We start from the raw sequence: 18,201 nt of genomic DNA on the forward strand, positions 1-18,201 counted from the left end.
CACACTGATATAAAAACCATGCCCTCTACATGTTCCTGAAAGTCATGATGAAACTCTCCCTGTTTGGTTTTTCCTCCGCTGCCGCCTGTCCGTGGGCTCCCTCCTGCTCTCTCCCTCTCTCTGTTTTGACTCTCAGTCTCGGAGAGGAGTTTTATAAGGAGGCCATTGAACACTGTCGCAGCTACAATGCCCGCCTGTGTGCGGAGCGCTCCATGCGGCTCCCCTTCCTGGACTCACAGACCGGCGTGGCCCAGAGCAACTGCTATATCTGGATGGAGAAGAATCACCGTGGACCAGGTGTGTGTGCATGCGTGTGTGTGTGTGTGTGCGTGTGCCCCTCCACACTGTTCTTTACAGGTATTATCTGTTTGTGTGCAGATGTTCACAACCTTTACAGTCCAGACGTCTTTGTATTGATTCTAACAAAATAAAGTTGCCCTAAACCTCAAAAACTTACTTGAGCATTTTTATAAATACCAACTTTAGAGTTTAATTACTACTAAGGGCCATAGATTGCAGGGATGTATATATCAATACACTAATATACAAATAGAAAGAACATTTTTAAAAGATCTGTGCACCCTTATGCAGCTATTTTATTTCAGCCTTTATGTTTTGTTTTATTTTTCTCCAAACAAATTTGATTATTTGTCAGCTCTATAGCATCCTGATTTTTACGTCTCTTCCCGATTTCCTAGTTTTTGCATGTTTGTCACACCTCATTATTTCAGAATATCAAACCAATTTAAATCTTAGTCAACATAAGAAAACACAATAAGCAGTTTTAAATGAATATGTTTATTATTAAGGGAGTCCACACCTCGTGAAGTATTAGTTTCTGAGCTCTGGGTATCCAGACCTTCTGTATGACGCAAATAGCGTAAAAGAAGGGGCTGTTTTTTTTTTTTTACCAGGCTAGCATAATTGCTGCTCTGACTGTTTTGTTCTTTCAGCAAATTTCCTGGCTTTTTTTTGAGTCTGTATATTTAAGTCAACAATTAATCAAATATTAAATTAGTTGACAATTATTTTCATAATTGATAAATCATGATTAATTTTTCATCCCACAAATTTTTTGTTATACACAAAGAATCCATAAAAAGCAACAAAGGAAATACAAAAACTAGCAATCAATTTTAAAACCATCGCCTTACATATAATTGTTGGTCAAGAGTGCAGACCCCTGGTGTGTTTACAGCTACACTCTCCACTCATTTGTCTCCCAATTTTTTCTGTCCTTATCCCATTTCTCTTTCTGATGTTCACTCTCTCTGGAAGCTTTTTTTTCCAAGGCGTTTTCTCTTTTCTCTCCCTCTCACAAGTTTCCAGCTTTCCCCAAAGGGTATTTCTTCTGCGCTTCTTCTTTTTCTGTAATGTCAATGTATTTTGGCAGCGATTCAGACACCCCTGTAGGCAATGATGCGCCGTTGGCACCAACTACTCTTAGGAGGAATATTGTTATGTGCATGTGTTTGTTGGCTGCCACTAGAAACTTGTGCTTTGAGAGTTTAGCACTTAGTGTTAAACTTTAATTAAATCATGTTTTAAAAGTTAAATTAGGTTTATGCTATTTTTTCTAACCTGCTGTGAAACATTCTGCGTTTGAGGTCATGCTCCTGGTCAGCTGTACACATATCCTGCTCGCTGCTGGCGCAAGAAGAGACGGCTAAACATCTTGGAGGACCCACGGCTTCTACCTATCGAATTCAAAATTGGTGAGTAAGAGACAGGACAGCACATTTTCAGGATTTATTACACTAACCAAAAAAAATAAATCACCCTCATATACCTCTTTGCTGTATATCATGACTTGCCTTCACTTTTACACTCTTTGTCATATTGCAACCACAGACGACTGCATGTTTTATTAGGATTCCATGTGATAGACCAACACAAATAGATGTTGTTGCATGGTTTTCAACAAATGTCCAAATAAAACATGAAATTGGTGTTTAACCATCTGATACCTCTAAACAAACTCCAATTCCACTTGTTTGTAACTTAATCTCAGCATTGATATCAGCTGTTCTATGAAAGTTTCAGGGGTTTGTTAGAGAACAAACAGCATCATGAAGAACAACAGGTCATCAGACAGGTCATTGATAACGCAGTGGAGAAGTTTAACACAGATTAGGTTGCAAAAAACCCCCCCAAAAATCTGGATTTCACACTTTTCAGCTTTTTAAGAATTAAAATATTTAAAAATCATGTATCCATTTTTTTTCACTTCACAATCATGCATGACTTTGTGTTAGTCATGGAAAATCCCAGTAAAATACACTGATATTACAAAATGTGATTTGCTTTACATTGTAATTTATTTACTTATTTATTGATCTGTTGCCTGTTTTTGAGAATGAACTGACATTTCTCTAGTAGAGAATCCACAAACTGCCTTTATAATTTCATAATGCAGTTAATTGTTTTTAATGCCTGTACAGTGTAGAAGTAATGTTCCTTGTTTCCTGAGCCAGCTAACTCCAGTTTCCATCAGCCCACCTATTCACATTCACTTTTACTTGAGATCTGCTAACTAACATTGATTGTCTTATAAATGTCCAGACTATGAGACCTCTCTAAAGAAGGAGGGGGGCATCCCAGACGGCCCCGTCCTGGAGTCGCTGCTTGCTGGGGAGACGCTGGACAAGAAGGTGGAGACCAAGGAAGAGGAGCCAATGAGTGAATGTCAGGTGGGGCTCTGCGTCCTTTTCCTTCCTTTTCTAAATTTTTCTCCTTTTCTGTTTTGTTCTTTGTGTTTTACTGTGTTGTTTCTGATAGTACAGCATCTCTGTCTTTTTATCTGCCTATGTTTGTGCGTCTTTGTCTGTCATTGCCTTTGTTTCCTGGAGAATGTGTTCTGGTGCTGACACAGCCTCCTGTGGCTCTGATCGCTCCCTGCGGGCTGTCTGTGCACTGGCACGTGCTTCAGACTTCCACTCGGTTAGAAGTCTGAAAATCTCCGTATGAAGCACCCATTAAAAATCAATTTGTTTATACCTAGAATAAACTCTAGAATATTTCCCATAGTCTTACAAAGTAGCTCAGACGAATGGCTAATTGATTAGGACTTTAGAGATAAAAGCTTGCATTGCCCCTTTGAGAGTTAAATCTGTGTTTAAGGCACCTAATCCAGGGCTTCCCCTGTCTCCAGGCAGGCACTACCCTGTGCCCTCCAAAAGCTCCATGTCCACTCTTTACTCTTCCTCCATTAAAATTATTCTCCATTTATAAGGAGTCTGACATTAACAAATTGCTCATTTATCACATTTACTTTACTGATCATGAGATAAAGCCAGCATTGTTCCAAAGTGGTGACAAAAATCCCCAAAAATGAAAAGGGCCACTCAACTATTTTTACACCCAATGCTGGGATTATTCATGGAATGGGCCCTACACAGACGGTGGATATTTAGGACGCACAGGAGTCTGATAAAAGAGGCCATCAATTTCTTTTACAGCAGGCATAAGAACTCATGTTTTTGGAGCTTGACCTAAAACAGGATGTGTCTGCATCTGGAGCTTGGTTTTATCCTTCTTTTTATGGAGCAACCACCCTCATTTTATACTAGATAATCTGCAACCTAATTCTGAGTCCGTTTAACCGAGGACACACAACAACAAATATCAAACGTGAGCAAAGGTGGTATCACTTGTTTTTATGATGTTACACTTAAAGCTTCTGTGCTTAAACTTGTTTTCAAGTTCTCCATTTTAACTGCAGGAAGCTTTTTGAGGAACTAGGGTCAAGGTGAGCTCCAGCACCAGCTGGCTTTAGTTCATTGAAGTGAAGCCAAGTTACAGAACCAGTGGTTTACCGGAATGTTTTTCATTCAGGAGCATGCCACTGCCTTCCATCTAAACATGGAAATAGTTATAGATAAGGGAAAGTTGAGAATGTTTATTTTTTTTTACTTGAAGTTGGTGAAATTGCAAAATTATAATTAATATCTGTACTTTCCTCTCTCAGCGATCATGTGTTTTTTCTCCACAATAGTTTGAAAAAAAATCACATTTTATAGTGCATCAATATTAATGTCTCAAAACATTTCATTCACACCTCATTCTTTTCTTAATCATCAGGCAGTTACACGCAATATCAAAATTTAAAAAAGAACAAACTCAGTGAAAAAAGCTGAAGCAGGCTTCTTTATTTTATTGCCTTCTTTATTGTTAATAAACACCAAAACATGAGAATGGAAGGAGCTTTCCAAATAAACATAATTAAAAAAATAAACTAAAGATAAGCAGAGAGGAAACGATAAGCTACAGGATGCACATTGGTAAATATTGTAACAATGAAAGAACATTTATTTTTTTTCTGTTGAAGCAATTCTGTGTTGAATTTGCCATGTTTTAGATCACTCATGATGAAAGGCCCAATATCCTGGTATTTTAAATAGTTAATGTTGACATCTTTAAGGATGCTATTAAAGATGGCGTCTTTAATGCATCTTTACTGTGGGCATGTTTTCCGAAGATAAACATGCCCACAGCGTCACAGATCTTCTACTATGCTTAATAATAGACATGAGGTTCTTTCCCACATATTCATCTTTTGTTTCACACCAAGGAGGCTGAGTTTGTCCCACCAATAGTTTGACCTTGATCCAACTCAGTAGATAAAAGCAAACCTGATACTGAACTTTAAACTGAACTGTGAAGTGTAGCACACATAACAGGTAGAGTGGAATGACACAAAGCAAATATAACCCTGAATCCCCTCTTATGCTCACGTCTCTTCAGCTCATCTAAATTTCCTGTATGGTTTAGGTTTAGGTGTTCAGATGAACACGGAGGAAAGGTTGATTTTCTGTCTGAAGTAATATTTCTGTGCTGATTTGATCAGTTGAGTCTATTTTCTTGTTGAGAGACTCAATGGTGTTCCCATCAGTTTCCGAACAGAAATATGGGGGAATTTTTCCGCCATAATTCGAGAGCACACATTTTCATTCTGAAAGCAGAATTTTATGTCTTTTGTACTCAAAACTTTTAATACTTGAGCTTACATTTTCAGCTTGAAACCAGAACTTCATTTCTTCTCAAAACTTGTAATACTCGTACTCAAAACTTCTGCTCTCTTTCTAATATTCACTGATTTCTCAAACCTTTCTCCTTACTCACAAAACTTGTCTTTGCTCAGAGCAAATCTCTGCTTGCCGCTTGCTTTGCTTGCAAATTGTTTTCTGCTAGCACTTGGAACAAAAAATGTACCGTTGCCTGGCAACCTCTCAGCCAATAGAATAAAAGTGATATACTGGGTGTGTTTGTTTCCTTCTAGTGGGTGTGCCTGTGTGGCTACTATTAATTGTAGAAACCTGTGTCACCCACTGGACAACAGCATCACAGATCCACATATTTGTTCTATAGTTTTTGACCAAAGTGAAGTATTTTTTTTTGCCAAAAAGTTCACTTATAGTCTCATCTAATCAAATGGCATGGTTCCAGTTGAAGTCCCAGTGGCGTGTAGTAAAATGTGTAGTAAATTTTCTGGCATCTAGATAGGGGGACTTAAATAAACCTCTTTCTGCCTCAGATCTATTTCAGTGAGCTTTGGAACCTTTAAAAAAAATTTTTTTTTACCTTCCTTACCATCTTGTACATGATAAATCAGGGAGCACTGCCAGAAGAATTGCCAGTGGCTAAAAGAAATGGACCCAGGTTTCATGTCATATTTATACTCCAGTGAAGCTGGAAATTATAATTACTAATTAGAAATTTCCAAAAACTTAAATCAAGTTTAAAAAGTAAATGGAAGTAATATAAATTGGAAAAAAAATGTTTCTAGTACATTTATTTAAAAGGCATTTTTCAGTGTACAAATAATGAAATATATGCTTATTCTATTGTTTTTTTCCAGTGTGAGAGTATACCTATATGTTAAAATATACATGTATTTTAAGGCTTTTTACAGATTTGAATGCTGCATATCTGCTGTAGAAAGGAGACAGCAGTGTAATTGCAATAAAGGAGTAAATTACACTTTGTCATTTCTTTGTCCTGTGTAGGCTGATCTGACCTGTGCTGCAGCTCTGTTGTTACAGCAAGGATAAGAGTCCTTTCTGATAGCCCACCTTTCTCTCATTTTATAGAAGCTGCTTGTTGGCGATTTTCCTCATGAGCTGGAGGTGGACGACATGGAGGAAGACGTACCGAAGCGCAAGAACCGTACCAAAGCACGGGTAGGACAGCAATAACATTTCAGACTATTTTTTCTCCAAGTTTCCACATGATGGTCAGTTTTCATGTGATTACAGAGTGCCTGGTTGGCTGTCTCTGTGAGAAAGTGAGGTCAACATAAGAAAAATAGGCCAGCCAGAGCTCAGAGTTAAACAGTGATGAGACAAACAGTGACCTCTGTGTTTCCAGGCTCTAAACTAGAGTACATTGGAGTCTTCCTTCTCACAGTGTGACATGTAATCATTTGTCAGTCCTCTGCATACCACACTAATGTAATGAGATTTCTTCTGACAACGCAGGACTTGGCCCGATTAAAAGCAAACAGATCTAGAGATTAAATCACGCTGGGATGACCTCTTTTTTTTCTATTTTTTACAACTTTGATTAGAGCACAGAGGTCTTATTTTCCCACTCTTTTTGCGCATCCTATGGGAGGATAATCAAGTGTTAACAATGTATTCTGAAAATCATCCCACACACATGCAGCACATACACACAGACTGTTTCACTCTAACACACACACACACAGACACCAGGGTTGCTAATTGGAACTGTTGCTCCCCTGCTAGGTGTCATCAGCCCCCTCCTGCTGGAAGTGTAGCTTTGCACTGAGAGCAGATGATTAGAATCCAAACGTGCATGTGTGTGTGTTTGTGTGTAGAGGCACTTGAACAGACTCATGAGCGTTGTGCTGTTATGTTTTTTCTATATTTTTGTTTTATTCATACAAGCCACATGTGAAGAGTGTGGAAGTTCAAACATTTTTGTGTCTACCTTTGCATGTGTTTGCATGAGAGTTCTTACATGTGTGTTTGTGTGGGTGTTTCTTTACAGGCCTATGGTGTTGGAGGAATGAGGAAAAGACAAGAGCTGCCTGCCATTGAAGACAGAGATAAGCCTTACGTCTGTGACAGTGAGCGTTGGGTTTTTTATTCAATTCAGTTTAAATACATAATGCCAATTCACAACAAATGTCATCTTGAGGCACTTCTATTCAATCACATATGCATTCTGGTTTGTCCTAGTCATCAAACAGTGCATGAAGATCAGTTTATCAATCTCATTAAAAAAGTTTGTATCTAAGGAAATCCAGTACATTGCATCGAGTCATTGACTTGCAGCATTCACTCCTCCTGGATGAGCAGGTATTGACAGCAGACAATTTCTTGTGTTAGGTTGAATTTAGAGCAACCTTTCATACTGAGCATGCATGTAGTGAAAGTGGAGAGGAAATACTACCCTTTAACAGGAAGAAACCTCCAGCAGAACCAGGCTCAGTGCAAGCGGACATCTGACACAGGGGTTTGAGAAGACAGAGCAGAATGCACAAAAAAGAAACAGAATAAATTATATAGAAGTACTTTCTATGTTAATGTAATAATAAAAGTTAATAGCAGAAAAGGAAGGATGTCTAGTTGTTGACAGCATTATCTCAACCTATGCTCTCCTCCTGAAACGCACCACCGCCAAACAGAACGCCAGACCAGGTGGAGCGTCTATGGAGAGAAAAATAACTGAGAGAAAACAACAATTTAGCAATTGCAATAACATTGAATAATGCAAATTGGAGAGTAGAAGAAGAAAGTGATGAAAAGTGGCCAGCAGCATAACTACAGAGACAGTTCAAGATAATTATCTGTGTGAATGAGGCATGAGAGAGCCATAGAGGACCTCCTTAAAAGACTGTGTTCTCTCCTGCTGGCCAAAAGATCTACCTCACCTCAATTGACTGGATAAACATTGCTGTAAGCTTTATCAAAAATAAAAGTTTTAAGGTTAGTCTCAAGCACTAAAATTGGGAGCTGGTTCCACAGGAGAGGAGGATCTGCCTCCCGTTGGACTTTGAGAAACTCTAGGAACCATCACTAGACCTGCAGTCTGAGAGCAAAGTGCTCTGTTAGGAACATATGGAATAATCAAATCTCTGATGTATGATGGAGCTGATTATTAAGGGCTTAGATGTGACAATGAGAATCTTAAACTCTGTTCTGAATTTAACAGGGAGCCAATGACGGGAAGCTAAAATGGGAGAAATATGATCTTTTTAATTTTTATCTTGCTGCAGGGGTTTGCATCAGATGAAGGCTTTCAATGGCATTTTGTGAACTTCTGTATAGAAAATAGTTAGAGTAGTCCAGCCTTGAAGTAACAAATGCAAGAGCTTTTAAGAAAAAACAAATTTACTTCACTAACTTGTTAGCATTCAAAAATTAGGGACCATAATGGGTAAAAGCACAACTTTGTAAATACGCACATTGTTATTATTATTTTTACATTATTTTTAGGGGTGTAAGGACATATCGTGCTCCTGAGACAAGATTAAATTTAAGCTTATGTTTGGGAAACATAATTCCCATCTGTTGTTTTCACAACTCACAATGTGGTTGATAGATTCATTTGCAAATCTTTTGTATCTCATTTGTCACTCTGGGGACATGTCTATTTTTTATGAAATCTAAAAAAACTTGAGGTTTCTTTAATGATAATGTAAATGAGTGATGTTAGCCAGTAGGCGAGAACTTAGCGCAGTGTGTCCACACAACACTTCAACTCAAGAACTTCCTTCTTTCTCACCTCAAAATGAGAATGTCTAACAGATATAACAGGTTGTCAAACTTAAAGCACTTCACTTTAAATCCTTTATAATAACTTGAGCTTCTCTCACCAGAAATATTCACATGATGATATAACTTCTGCATAGGGTTTTTATGAGAAAAACTTCTCTTTGGTGAGAATTACTATACTGTATATTGGAAGATTTTGTAGCATAATCTGTCCTTCCACCCCTTGCTTTAATGTCATCATACATGTTCTTGCTTTCGGGCAAAAACCTTGAATTGTCATTTTTATTTTGTTGTAAAATCAACTCTGCTGATCACTCTTTACATCTGTCTGTGGTTACATTGATGCATACTAAGTATTAAAAAATATTAACTTTGACCATTATGAAGACTTTTTAATGTCCTAAAAATAACATTTTTGAAAATGCATGGATTCTTTCCAACTTTAACATTATTCAAAACAAGGCTTACACAAATCATATGGGTGTGTTGCAGTCTGTGGCAAGCGATATAAGAACCGTCCTGGGCTGAGCTACCATTACACTCACACACACCTGGCAGATGAGGAGGGTGAAGAGGACTCGGAGCGACACACACTTCCCTTTCAACGCAAGAGCAACCACAAGCGTGAGTCTGCAGTCTGAATATGTCCGTCCTTGTCCATTATTCACATCATGCATGTGTAATGTATTAAGAATCAATGTATAAGAAGTTCTGGTTCAGGAGATTTGACTCTAATTCCAACAAGGTCTCCAAATCAGAATATTGTTATGACCCAATGATTCTCCTGAAGAAGTGTTTTGGTTGAACTCACTCAAATCCTCAGTGTATGCATCCTCAGTTCTTTTATGTCATAATTATGTGTTAACCAGATAATTTTTCACTCTCAGAGGCTTCTCTTTGTTGATTAGGTCAATGGGCAATAGAGAGAGGTACCTGTTAAAACCGCAGTATGTAACATTTATAAAAAATATATGTTTTTTACATATTTGCTAAATTGTTACTGCCATGGCAGCATAACATGAGACACTTACTCTGTGAAAAATTTAACTCCTCCCTGTGGTTCTGCTGACATCGGCAGAAATACATCGTTTGGTCAGAAACAACTAATCAGAGGCAGGAGGAAGGTCTTAGTGCTGCCAATCACCTTTGTGTATGTGCTGCTCACACCCTTCCCCCTTGCTCTCTGCTATCAGGAACTATACTAACGCTAGTTCCTTACAACAGAGCCTGTCATGAGTATTCAGGCTAGTTAACATGGCCACCAGTGGAGGATAAACAGTTTTCCTGGAACAGTAATTTGTTTTTCCGCCATTAACACAGTTACACATAAACAAGCCATTGTCCATTACAGGGCAACAAAAATGTAGAAAACTGTAAGAGGATGCCAAAATAGCTGGAGAAAAGCCATCCAAGCAACCTGCTTGCTGAAAGACAGCAATAGTAACCCTCTGAGACAGCCCTCAGTGAAACAACAATGTCTATAACAACTACCATTTATGAATAAATTACAGTCATTTTATCTGGTGTAAAGAAGATAAAAAATAAGATTCTTCACTCTTGATTTCAGCAACTCTGATCAAATTCAGTGTTGCCTGATAATAGTCACTCCTATAGCTGCATATTTGTTTGTAGGAGATGTAATGTCCTTTATTATTTGGACATTGAAGGATATCAATTCACACACTATTCCTTAACAGCAAGTCAAGGTCAGATGAATGTCTTTGATGCAATTGCTACAACCATTCAAAGTGAGTTGCAGCCAAGTTTATTTCAAGCAATTGTTTGTCATTAGTATGACTTTAAATTCAGCTTTTTGTGTCATGCTATTTATTGTTACTGAGCATCCAACAATTCTGATTTAAAATCTAATCTTTTCACATACGGTGCTATGCAAAAGTATTTATTTTTTTTATTTTTCATGTTCTTCCTCTGTCATGCTACAACCACAAACATATTCCATCTGGGTGTTATCTGATGGACCAACACAAAATAACGCTTGGCTGTGAAGTGAAATGAAATTGAAAAATGACATTCAAAAATGTTTACATTAGAAATCTGAAGAGTGTGGCTTACATGTTTAGACAATTTTAATCTGATACCACTAAATAAAATTCAGTTCCCAATTGTCTTCAGAAATCACCCATACTTATTTGAACTGAACTTGGTACATCTGGTAAAGTTTAAGATATATTAATAATTGAGAGTAAACTTTTGCAAGGCACTGTAGCATAAATCTTTTGTTAATAACTGGAATTTGCATTAGTGCAAAGTATATTTCTTTCATTTAGACGAACTAAAGATACATTGAGAATACCTTAATGACTGTTGAACCACAATGACTCAGAATACATACATTATATTTAGCTCAACTGCTTGAACTGGCAATTGTTCAGCCACTAATGTCCATCAGATAAAAAAAGACATAGTCATGGATTTATCGTTTGCTCCCAGATAGATGATGGCAGCGATCTAGTGTAACTTTGCTCAGAGACTAATATTAAAGTAGTCGAGGTTTATTCAACACAATCAGTGCTGCTTCACTTTCAAATACAACACCAAACTTCAGCTGAGATCATTTCACCAGAATGAGTGTATGCATAACATCACAGTATAACAATCCTTAGTCAAAGCATTGTTTAGGGTTCAACTCAAACTTTTTCAGCTTTTATTTTTTAGCTTAATTTAAAGTCTCCTAAGATGTATTTCTGTCTAATTAGTTGAGTTTTCATCTTTGAATTTCTTTTTAATTCACAAGTTAAGCAAGCTTGGAATTAATCTGTATTTAAGGATACATTGAAACATCTGTTACTGATTGATTAATTGATTGATTGATTGATTGATTCTTGATGTAATTGCTCTGAGGCCACTTTAAAGCAAGAATAACTAAACATCTCTTTCTATGTGCCAGTTTCCACTGTCTTGGCAACTAAAGCTCTGGAAGAATATTATTGTCAGAATCACAATTTCTTTTATGTTTTTACTCGTTAAGTGTTTTAGACTCTAAAGACTCTTTAGAAATAATGCCAAATGTATCTAAAATCTGAAATTTTCTTCTAATTTATTCTGGTCCAATTGACTAGCTCATAAAATTTGCTTTTGGCCCTTTAACAAAAGACGGAGCAACATTATAGACTGTTACCAGTTTTTTAAAAAAGAACATGACAATGATAATCAGCTCTGGCTGTATGTTTTCCAAGCAAAAAAAAAACAACAGATGCATTTTAGTAAACAAATATAATAACCAAGCTTTCAAAAGATTACAAGTGAAAGTATCATCAAATACCAAGATATATTATATTATATATAATGTTACCAAGACAAGGAAACATTTTCACTACTTACAGCTCTATGGCTGAGCACCTGGTGTGTTATTGTAAGATAGCATTCGCCAGGCGTATTCTAAAGGTTAGATTTACCAACTTCAAATACTTTGGAGCTCATATTTGCATTTTTCTTCAGTTTCTGGATTAGCACCGGAACAAAATCATAGATGTATCTTCAGATGTATCTAAAGTGTAATGCCTCAAGTAATTTAAAAAAGACTCTAATCAATGCAACATGCTTTAACCTTGTTGAATCAGCTGCAAGGTTACATACCGACTTAATGAGAGAACAAATGACTCTTCACACAACATTCACCAGTTCTAAAGAACAAACACCAGTAATACTGTCACAGACCTCTTAATCCATAGCGCTCTTTATAGTTAAACCCTGAATGTGTGTATGTTTTCATTTACCGCTCTCAGCATGGCTCAATAGCTTACAAAGTGTCCATTAGTTCACTGGTGCATAATATCATGAGGTTGTAACGAATATCCACCATATTGTTTACTAATGCTTTCTTCCCCTTAGGCCAGTTTTAGGCTAACATGATAGAGATATTCTTTTGGCGCTGTCAACAGGATAAAAACCCTTATGTTTTTGGTGATGAGCCGAGTTTCATTTGTTTTAATTTGCAATCCTGTTGAAAATTATTTTTATCACACTATTATAGCCATATTAGTAGCTTCCTAGCATGGTTGTAGCTAAACACACTGAATATCACACAGCATTAAGAATCTTGTAGGATGCACCTGATGTTTTAGCTTTAGCTTTTTTTTTTTGTAATATCACTCATTATTAAGAATCCAATCAAATCAAATTTTTAAGGGCGGGATTATTGTGCTGTTAGAAAGTTGGGTTTTTTTGCATGTTTTTACCAGGGATGCCAACAAATGTTGCCAACAATGTAAATCTAGAACCATCTCTTGAAATTTACTTAGAATTCAATACACAGAACTTTGTATTGTGTTGAGTAGAACTCTATGTTAGATATGTGTGGAAATTAGCAATTTTTTTTCTGTATTCACTGATTTAGACTATGAAAAGGTTCTAGTGACATACAAGAACACAGATTCTGGTAAACACTGAAGTCTAGAATCAAACCCTAAAGTCCATTTATGTCAGCTGCAGGCTCAAATCTGCAAACAATCTTTATCATTCGGGATGTTTTGTTTTCTGGGCCAGTTTTCTGTCAGCGCTATGGTTTGTGTTCACCATTATCTTGTGTCTTTAGGCTTTGTTAGTTTTTGATCACTCCTTTAAGGGAAGCAGAATGTATTAGTCCTGAGAGAAGTTGTGCTCTGGTTGGTAATGTTTAGCGAAATTGCTACAGTCTTCTTTTGCGGAAAGGCAGCAGAAATAGTTGCAGACATTTTGAAAAAAGGAGTATCTCTTTTCTTTGTTCTGCAAGGTCTTAAAAAGCAAGCAATTTGCTCAGAGCAGATAAACGCACAGTGCACGCACACACACTCACCCTATCTGTTGTGTGTATGCTGCACTGCAACATTGTCCAGACTGAAGCTGTGCTGCCTGTTATTTAATTGGCAGTGTGCTTTTAAATTGGCCTGTCCTAAACAACAAACTGACCCTGGCTATATAAATATATATTTATATGGTCAGGCTGGAGTTCTGGGTCTCTTCACTGGAGGAGTGCAAGAGAGACAGCATTTGAATCACTTAATGTGCTCCCGCCCAACACACACGCACCCCTCCACACACACACATATTCCCTCCTGACGCAGAAATACACACGCGCACACACACACTGCTTCAGAAAATGCAATCTTCTCTGCTGAAATGAAAAAGGAAGCTTAGCCATTTTTGGAGGGTGGCAGTGTGTGTACGTGCAGATTTATTTGCAAGGCGCAAGGCGTGTGGGTGTGCATGTGTGGGTGCCCTGATGTGAATGTGTATGCGTCAATACGCATTAACCCAATCTGCTGAGCGGTCCACCCTTCTATATATCGCCACATGTGTAATAATATTAATATATCTGTTAGTTCAGAGCAAAACCTGCATGCATAATTTATGCTATATCCTGGCTGTCTAGACACTATAGTATGTATGCAGCTACCGCAACAGGAGTGTGAGCTGATACTTACAGAAACTTATCGTTTCTGAAGCGTTCCCTTCCTGTTCCTTACCATCAGTGTGATAAATGGCGGATTATTCCACAAGGAGATGAGATTTTCCTTCATTCTCTTGGTCCATCTTTCACTACTTTCTTCTCCCCTTCCTCCTTCCCTTCCTGCCTCTCCCATTTTCCATTTTGTCTCCCCGTGTTTTGCTTCATCAATCAGCTTTGACTCCCCTCACAATTATTTTCTTCTTTGTTTCGCTTCTAATGTCTCTGAAATCAGCCACCATTACGAACATCGCCCATATATATCTGAATGCGTGCCAATGTAGTGTTTACTCAGACTGAGCAGCGGCATTAAAATTCATGACTGCACCACATATAGTGTTTTTTTCCTTTTGCTCCCAAACAGGAGAAGAAGAGGTTGGAGGTGTAGAGGGAGGGAGAGAGGGTAGGGTGGAGGTGTGGAGGTCTCTTTTGGCATTGATGTGATGTTGGGAGGGGTGGGGGTAGAAGACAAAGAGGAGGTGTCTGTGGAGATGTAGTAGTGGCGGTGGCGGGGGGTGCTTATGCTGGAGGTCGGACCTGCAGCGCCACACCTGTAAATTGGTTTTATAGGTATGGATCGGAATGTTAGGGAAATCTCAGGAAAAGGTTACAAACTGAGGGACATCCTGGTATGACTGAGACCAAAGTATATTAAAACAAAAAATGGCGGGAGGATAGGAAAGAGGAAGAGGAGGATGGGGGTGCAGTTGTCATTAAATACCTCCCTCCCTTTCTCAAATCAGAACTGGGATTCAGAGCCCACTTTATCTGGACGGACAGACGGTCCTACAGTGTGCAGCAGCAGGGATACTGAATTCTTGTGTGTTTATTTGCATGTGTGCTTTGTAAAACACACACACTCTGCATACACATGCATTAACATCTTTGTGTGTGTGATTCTGCCAGCTAGTTGTGCAAATGTGCCATACGGCCAATCATGCCCAACTTCCAGTGCCTATCTGTGTGTGTGCTACATGTAATTGAGCCCTTTGAAGGTCAGTTTCCCTCTGTACCTTCTCAACATTGAGGGTTATTATGTCCCCCCTCCTTTTCACTTTTCTGCCTTGTGTTTTTAAAATGGCGTTCCTGTCCTCTACCTACTGTCTACAAACAGTCAAATAGAGGACATTTTTCAATCAGGCTGTATCTATGAGAAACAATGTTGCAAAACTAAAACTAACAGTACCCAATCAGTATCAATGGTCCTTGGACATGTGGTATGTTTCCCTTTAGTGTTATTACATTACCAAAAGTAATCAGTTACCCATCCTAACCAATGAATTCAGGAGTTTCAATAACTTTCATGGGCACAGATGTATAAATATCAGCACCTGGTATGCAAACTACTTCTACAAAGATTTACAGAAGAATCATTCACAGTGTAATACAACCTGTGCAGCAAATACCAATTCTTAATACTTGTGATATTATTAAAAAGTGGGATTGATTGAATTAACTCAGTGACAAAGTGGTTGGCCATGTAAAATCACAGAGAAGGGTCAGAAGATACTGAGGAACAATTTGCACATACATCACCAACCGTCTGCAGAGTCAGCAGGTTTCCATGAGCAGCAACACACAAACCTTATGTTGTCAAGCACAATGCAAAGCATTGGATTTGGTGGTGAAAAGTGTGCTGCCACTGCTTGATTCATGCCTCTTACTAGCAATTAAATGGATGAGTCAGGAGAAAAGTTGCCAGAAGAAAGGCGCTTTTATTTGTAAAGTGTAAAGTTTGGGAACCAGTAAATCAGTAATTTGGCTTGGGCCCTGTATTTTCAATGAAAGAAGTATACCAGTACAACATGTTATTAATGCTTCTGACAAGTATTTTGAGTCTTCAGTAACAACATTCTGACTTAAGAGTGCTGTTGAATGTGCTCGAATGTGGTGGGTTCACTGATTAATTGTGAAATTGAGTTTCCGACCAGCCAGTCATGGTTGATCAAGCTGAAAATCATCAATTTCTCAATGTGTCTCTTGTTTCCAGCCAGCATATTTCTGCATTCAACTCCTCCTGATTGGTGAGAATAAACCCAAGCAAAACTTGTTCAACTGTCATTTATATGCCACAATTCAGTATCCGATAAATAAGATTTAAGGCCATAAATCTGTGACAAATAAAGTACATTACCAACTTACCCTTGAAAGGATCTTCAAGACATCTTTTGGGTATTTTTATTATGTTTAAATAGAAGGTCTGGGATACATTCAAAAGAACTCTGTAAAGTCAGACATGATAACCTTAACAGCCGATACTTATTGATTGGATATGTACTTGTTGCCCATGCTCAGACATGGATTTGTTTTGAACTTTCCACTTACTCTGACATTCCCTCTGAGCTTTTGATTGGTTAATTGTTGCTGCTGCCACACAGTGCCGGAGAGAGGAAGGGGAGAAATGGCTGTTGCCTAGCAATCTGGTTGCCATAGATACCGCCAGGGCTCCCTCCTAAAGAGTACACAGCTATGTACATTGAAAAGAGAGAAAGATTGAGAGAAAAAGGGAGGACGAGGAGGAGGAGAGGGGCAAGAGAGGAGAGTTATGGGAAGATCAGAAATAGTGAGAAGAAGAAATGAAGGAAAGCAGAATCTGAGAAGTTCAAGAGCAGACAAGAGCGAGAGAGGCGCTCAGAGGAGTTCATTAAAAATAACATAAAGAATGGGAGGAGTGAGAGAAAGCAGACAAAGAGGGAAGCAGAGCGAGGCGCACAGAGTTGAGGACCAGGAAAAATCTCTTCATGATTCATCATATAGATCCCCCCTGACACTCCGACTGGTGAAAGCAGCGTAATATTGGAGTCTGCTTCATTTGGTATTCTGTCTCAAGATGTGGTGCTGTGGCTTGCTGGCTGGTTGTTTTGTGGTTCTTTAGTTGTCTTGGCCGTGTTTGGAAAAGCCCCAGCTCGCACAACCACAGCCCACCAGTTTCCAACCTAATCTAGTTGTACTTTACATCTATTTCTTGTTTTGTTACTGTCTGAAAAAGGGAGAAATTGGCGCAAACCTTCTGAAAGAGATAAGAATCAACACTACCTTGGTTACCGGTCAAATTATCTCTACTAGAGCACAGAAAACTGGTCTGATGGGGATTATTTTTTCAAAACATTTTTTCAGAGTGGAGTAATAATTTGGTTCTTCCTGGGAAACTTACCAAACCTGGTGCAGGAACTGTTGCCACATGCATTGAAAATCTGTTTGAAATAAACATGTGAATGGAAGCAAACCAAAGAAACCTGCTCCAATGACAAAAACTCCATATTTCCAAGCAGAATCTTCTAAAAAATGGGATGCAGTGACTCTCCCTCCGCCCCCTGTTTTTTTGTCTGAAATTCCCCCCCCCTTTTATACACTCTGCTTTGTCCCAAGTGGTAATTTCTGACATTTCCACATGATGGTGCAGGGCTGACATGCTGTACAGTGGACCATGAGAGGCTGGGCGCAATTCAAACAGGATTTCACAGTCACATTCCCAGCCGGTTCTCTCCCCTGGAACCAAATAGGATTAATAATTTGCATTTTAACTCTTTATCGACGGGGACACTGGTCTGTGCTGGCTAAGTGGCTCTTTTTGAGAGTTTGCAAATGTGAGCATATTTGCACAAAATAATCACACACAGACACATAGTCCCACTGTAAGGCTGATTTCTTTACATGCATGATTTATGGGAGAGGTTGTGTGACTGTGTGCGTGGGCCATTTATTTGCATGTGTGTCTATTTACTGTATGCGCACACATTCAGAAGGCTGTAGAGCCTGATAGATAGATGCCGTGTGTGTGTGCATGTGTGTGTGTGTGTTGTCTTGGGTCAGTGTGATTACAGTGCAGTCATATATCAAGTTTTACTATGCACCAAAACAGCCTCCGTCCTCTTTACTTTGCAATGTCATCTCGGCACACCGACTCACATTGCACACACAAACGCACACATCCAGTCCCACAATGCACCGAGAGTTACGCAAGCTGCTGAGTGGACACGAGTGGAGGTAATACTTGTGTCTTTGTGCGATGCA

The 18,201-nt window shown here is 38.6% G+C and overlaps 1 protein-coding gene across 3 annotated transcripts in view; it reads left to right on the forward strand.

The window, feature by feature from the left end:
* The window catches only part of dpf1 (double PHD fingers 1), a 63,882-nt gene that overhangs the window by 18,773 nt on the left and 26,908 nt on the right, over window positions 1-18,201 (forward strand). For all 3 annotated transcript variants that reach the window (XM_005804567.3, XM_023351645.1, XM_023351644.1), the window contains exons 3-8: window positions 137-297; window positions 1,608-1,715; window positions 2,563-2,690; window positions 6,090-6,179; window positions 7,012-7,090; window positions 9,234-9,365. In XM_005804567.3, coding sequence (XP_005804624.2) covers window positions 137-297; window positions 1,608-1,715; window positions 2,563-2,690; window positions 6,090-6,179; window positions 7,012-7,090; window positions 9,234-9,365 — 698 coding nt within the window. The remainder of the gene's footprint in view (window positions 1-136; window positions 298-1,607; window positions 1,716-2,562; window positions 2,691-6,089; window positions 6,180-7,011; window positions 7,091-9,233; window positions 9,366-18,201) is intronic.

This window comes from Xiphophorus maculatus, chromosome 18, assembly GCF_002775205.1.
Source record: "Xiphophorus maculatus strain JP 163 A chromosome 18, X_maculatus-5.0-male, whole genome shotgun sequence".
In the NCBI taxonomy this organism is placed as follows: Eukaryota; Metazoa; Chordata; class Actinopteri; order Cyprinodontiformes; family Poeciliidae; genus Xiphophorus; species Xiphophorus maculatus.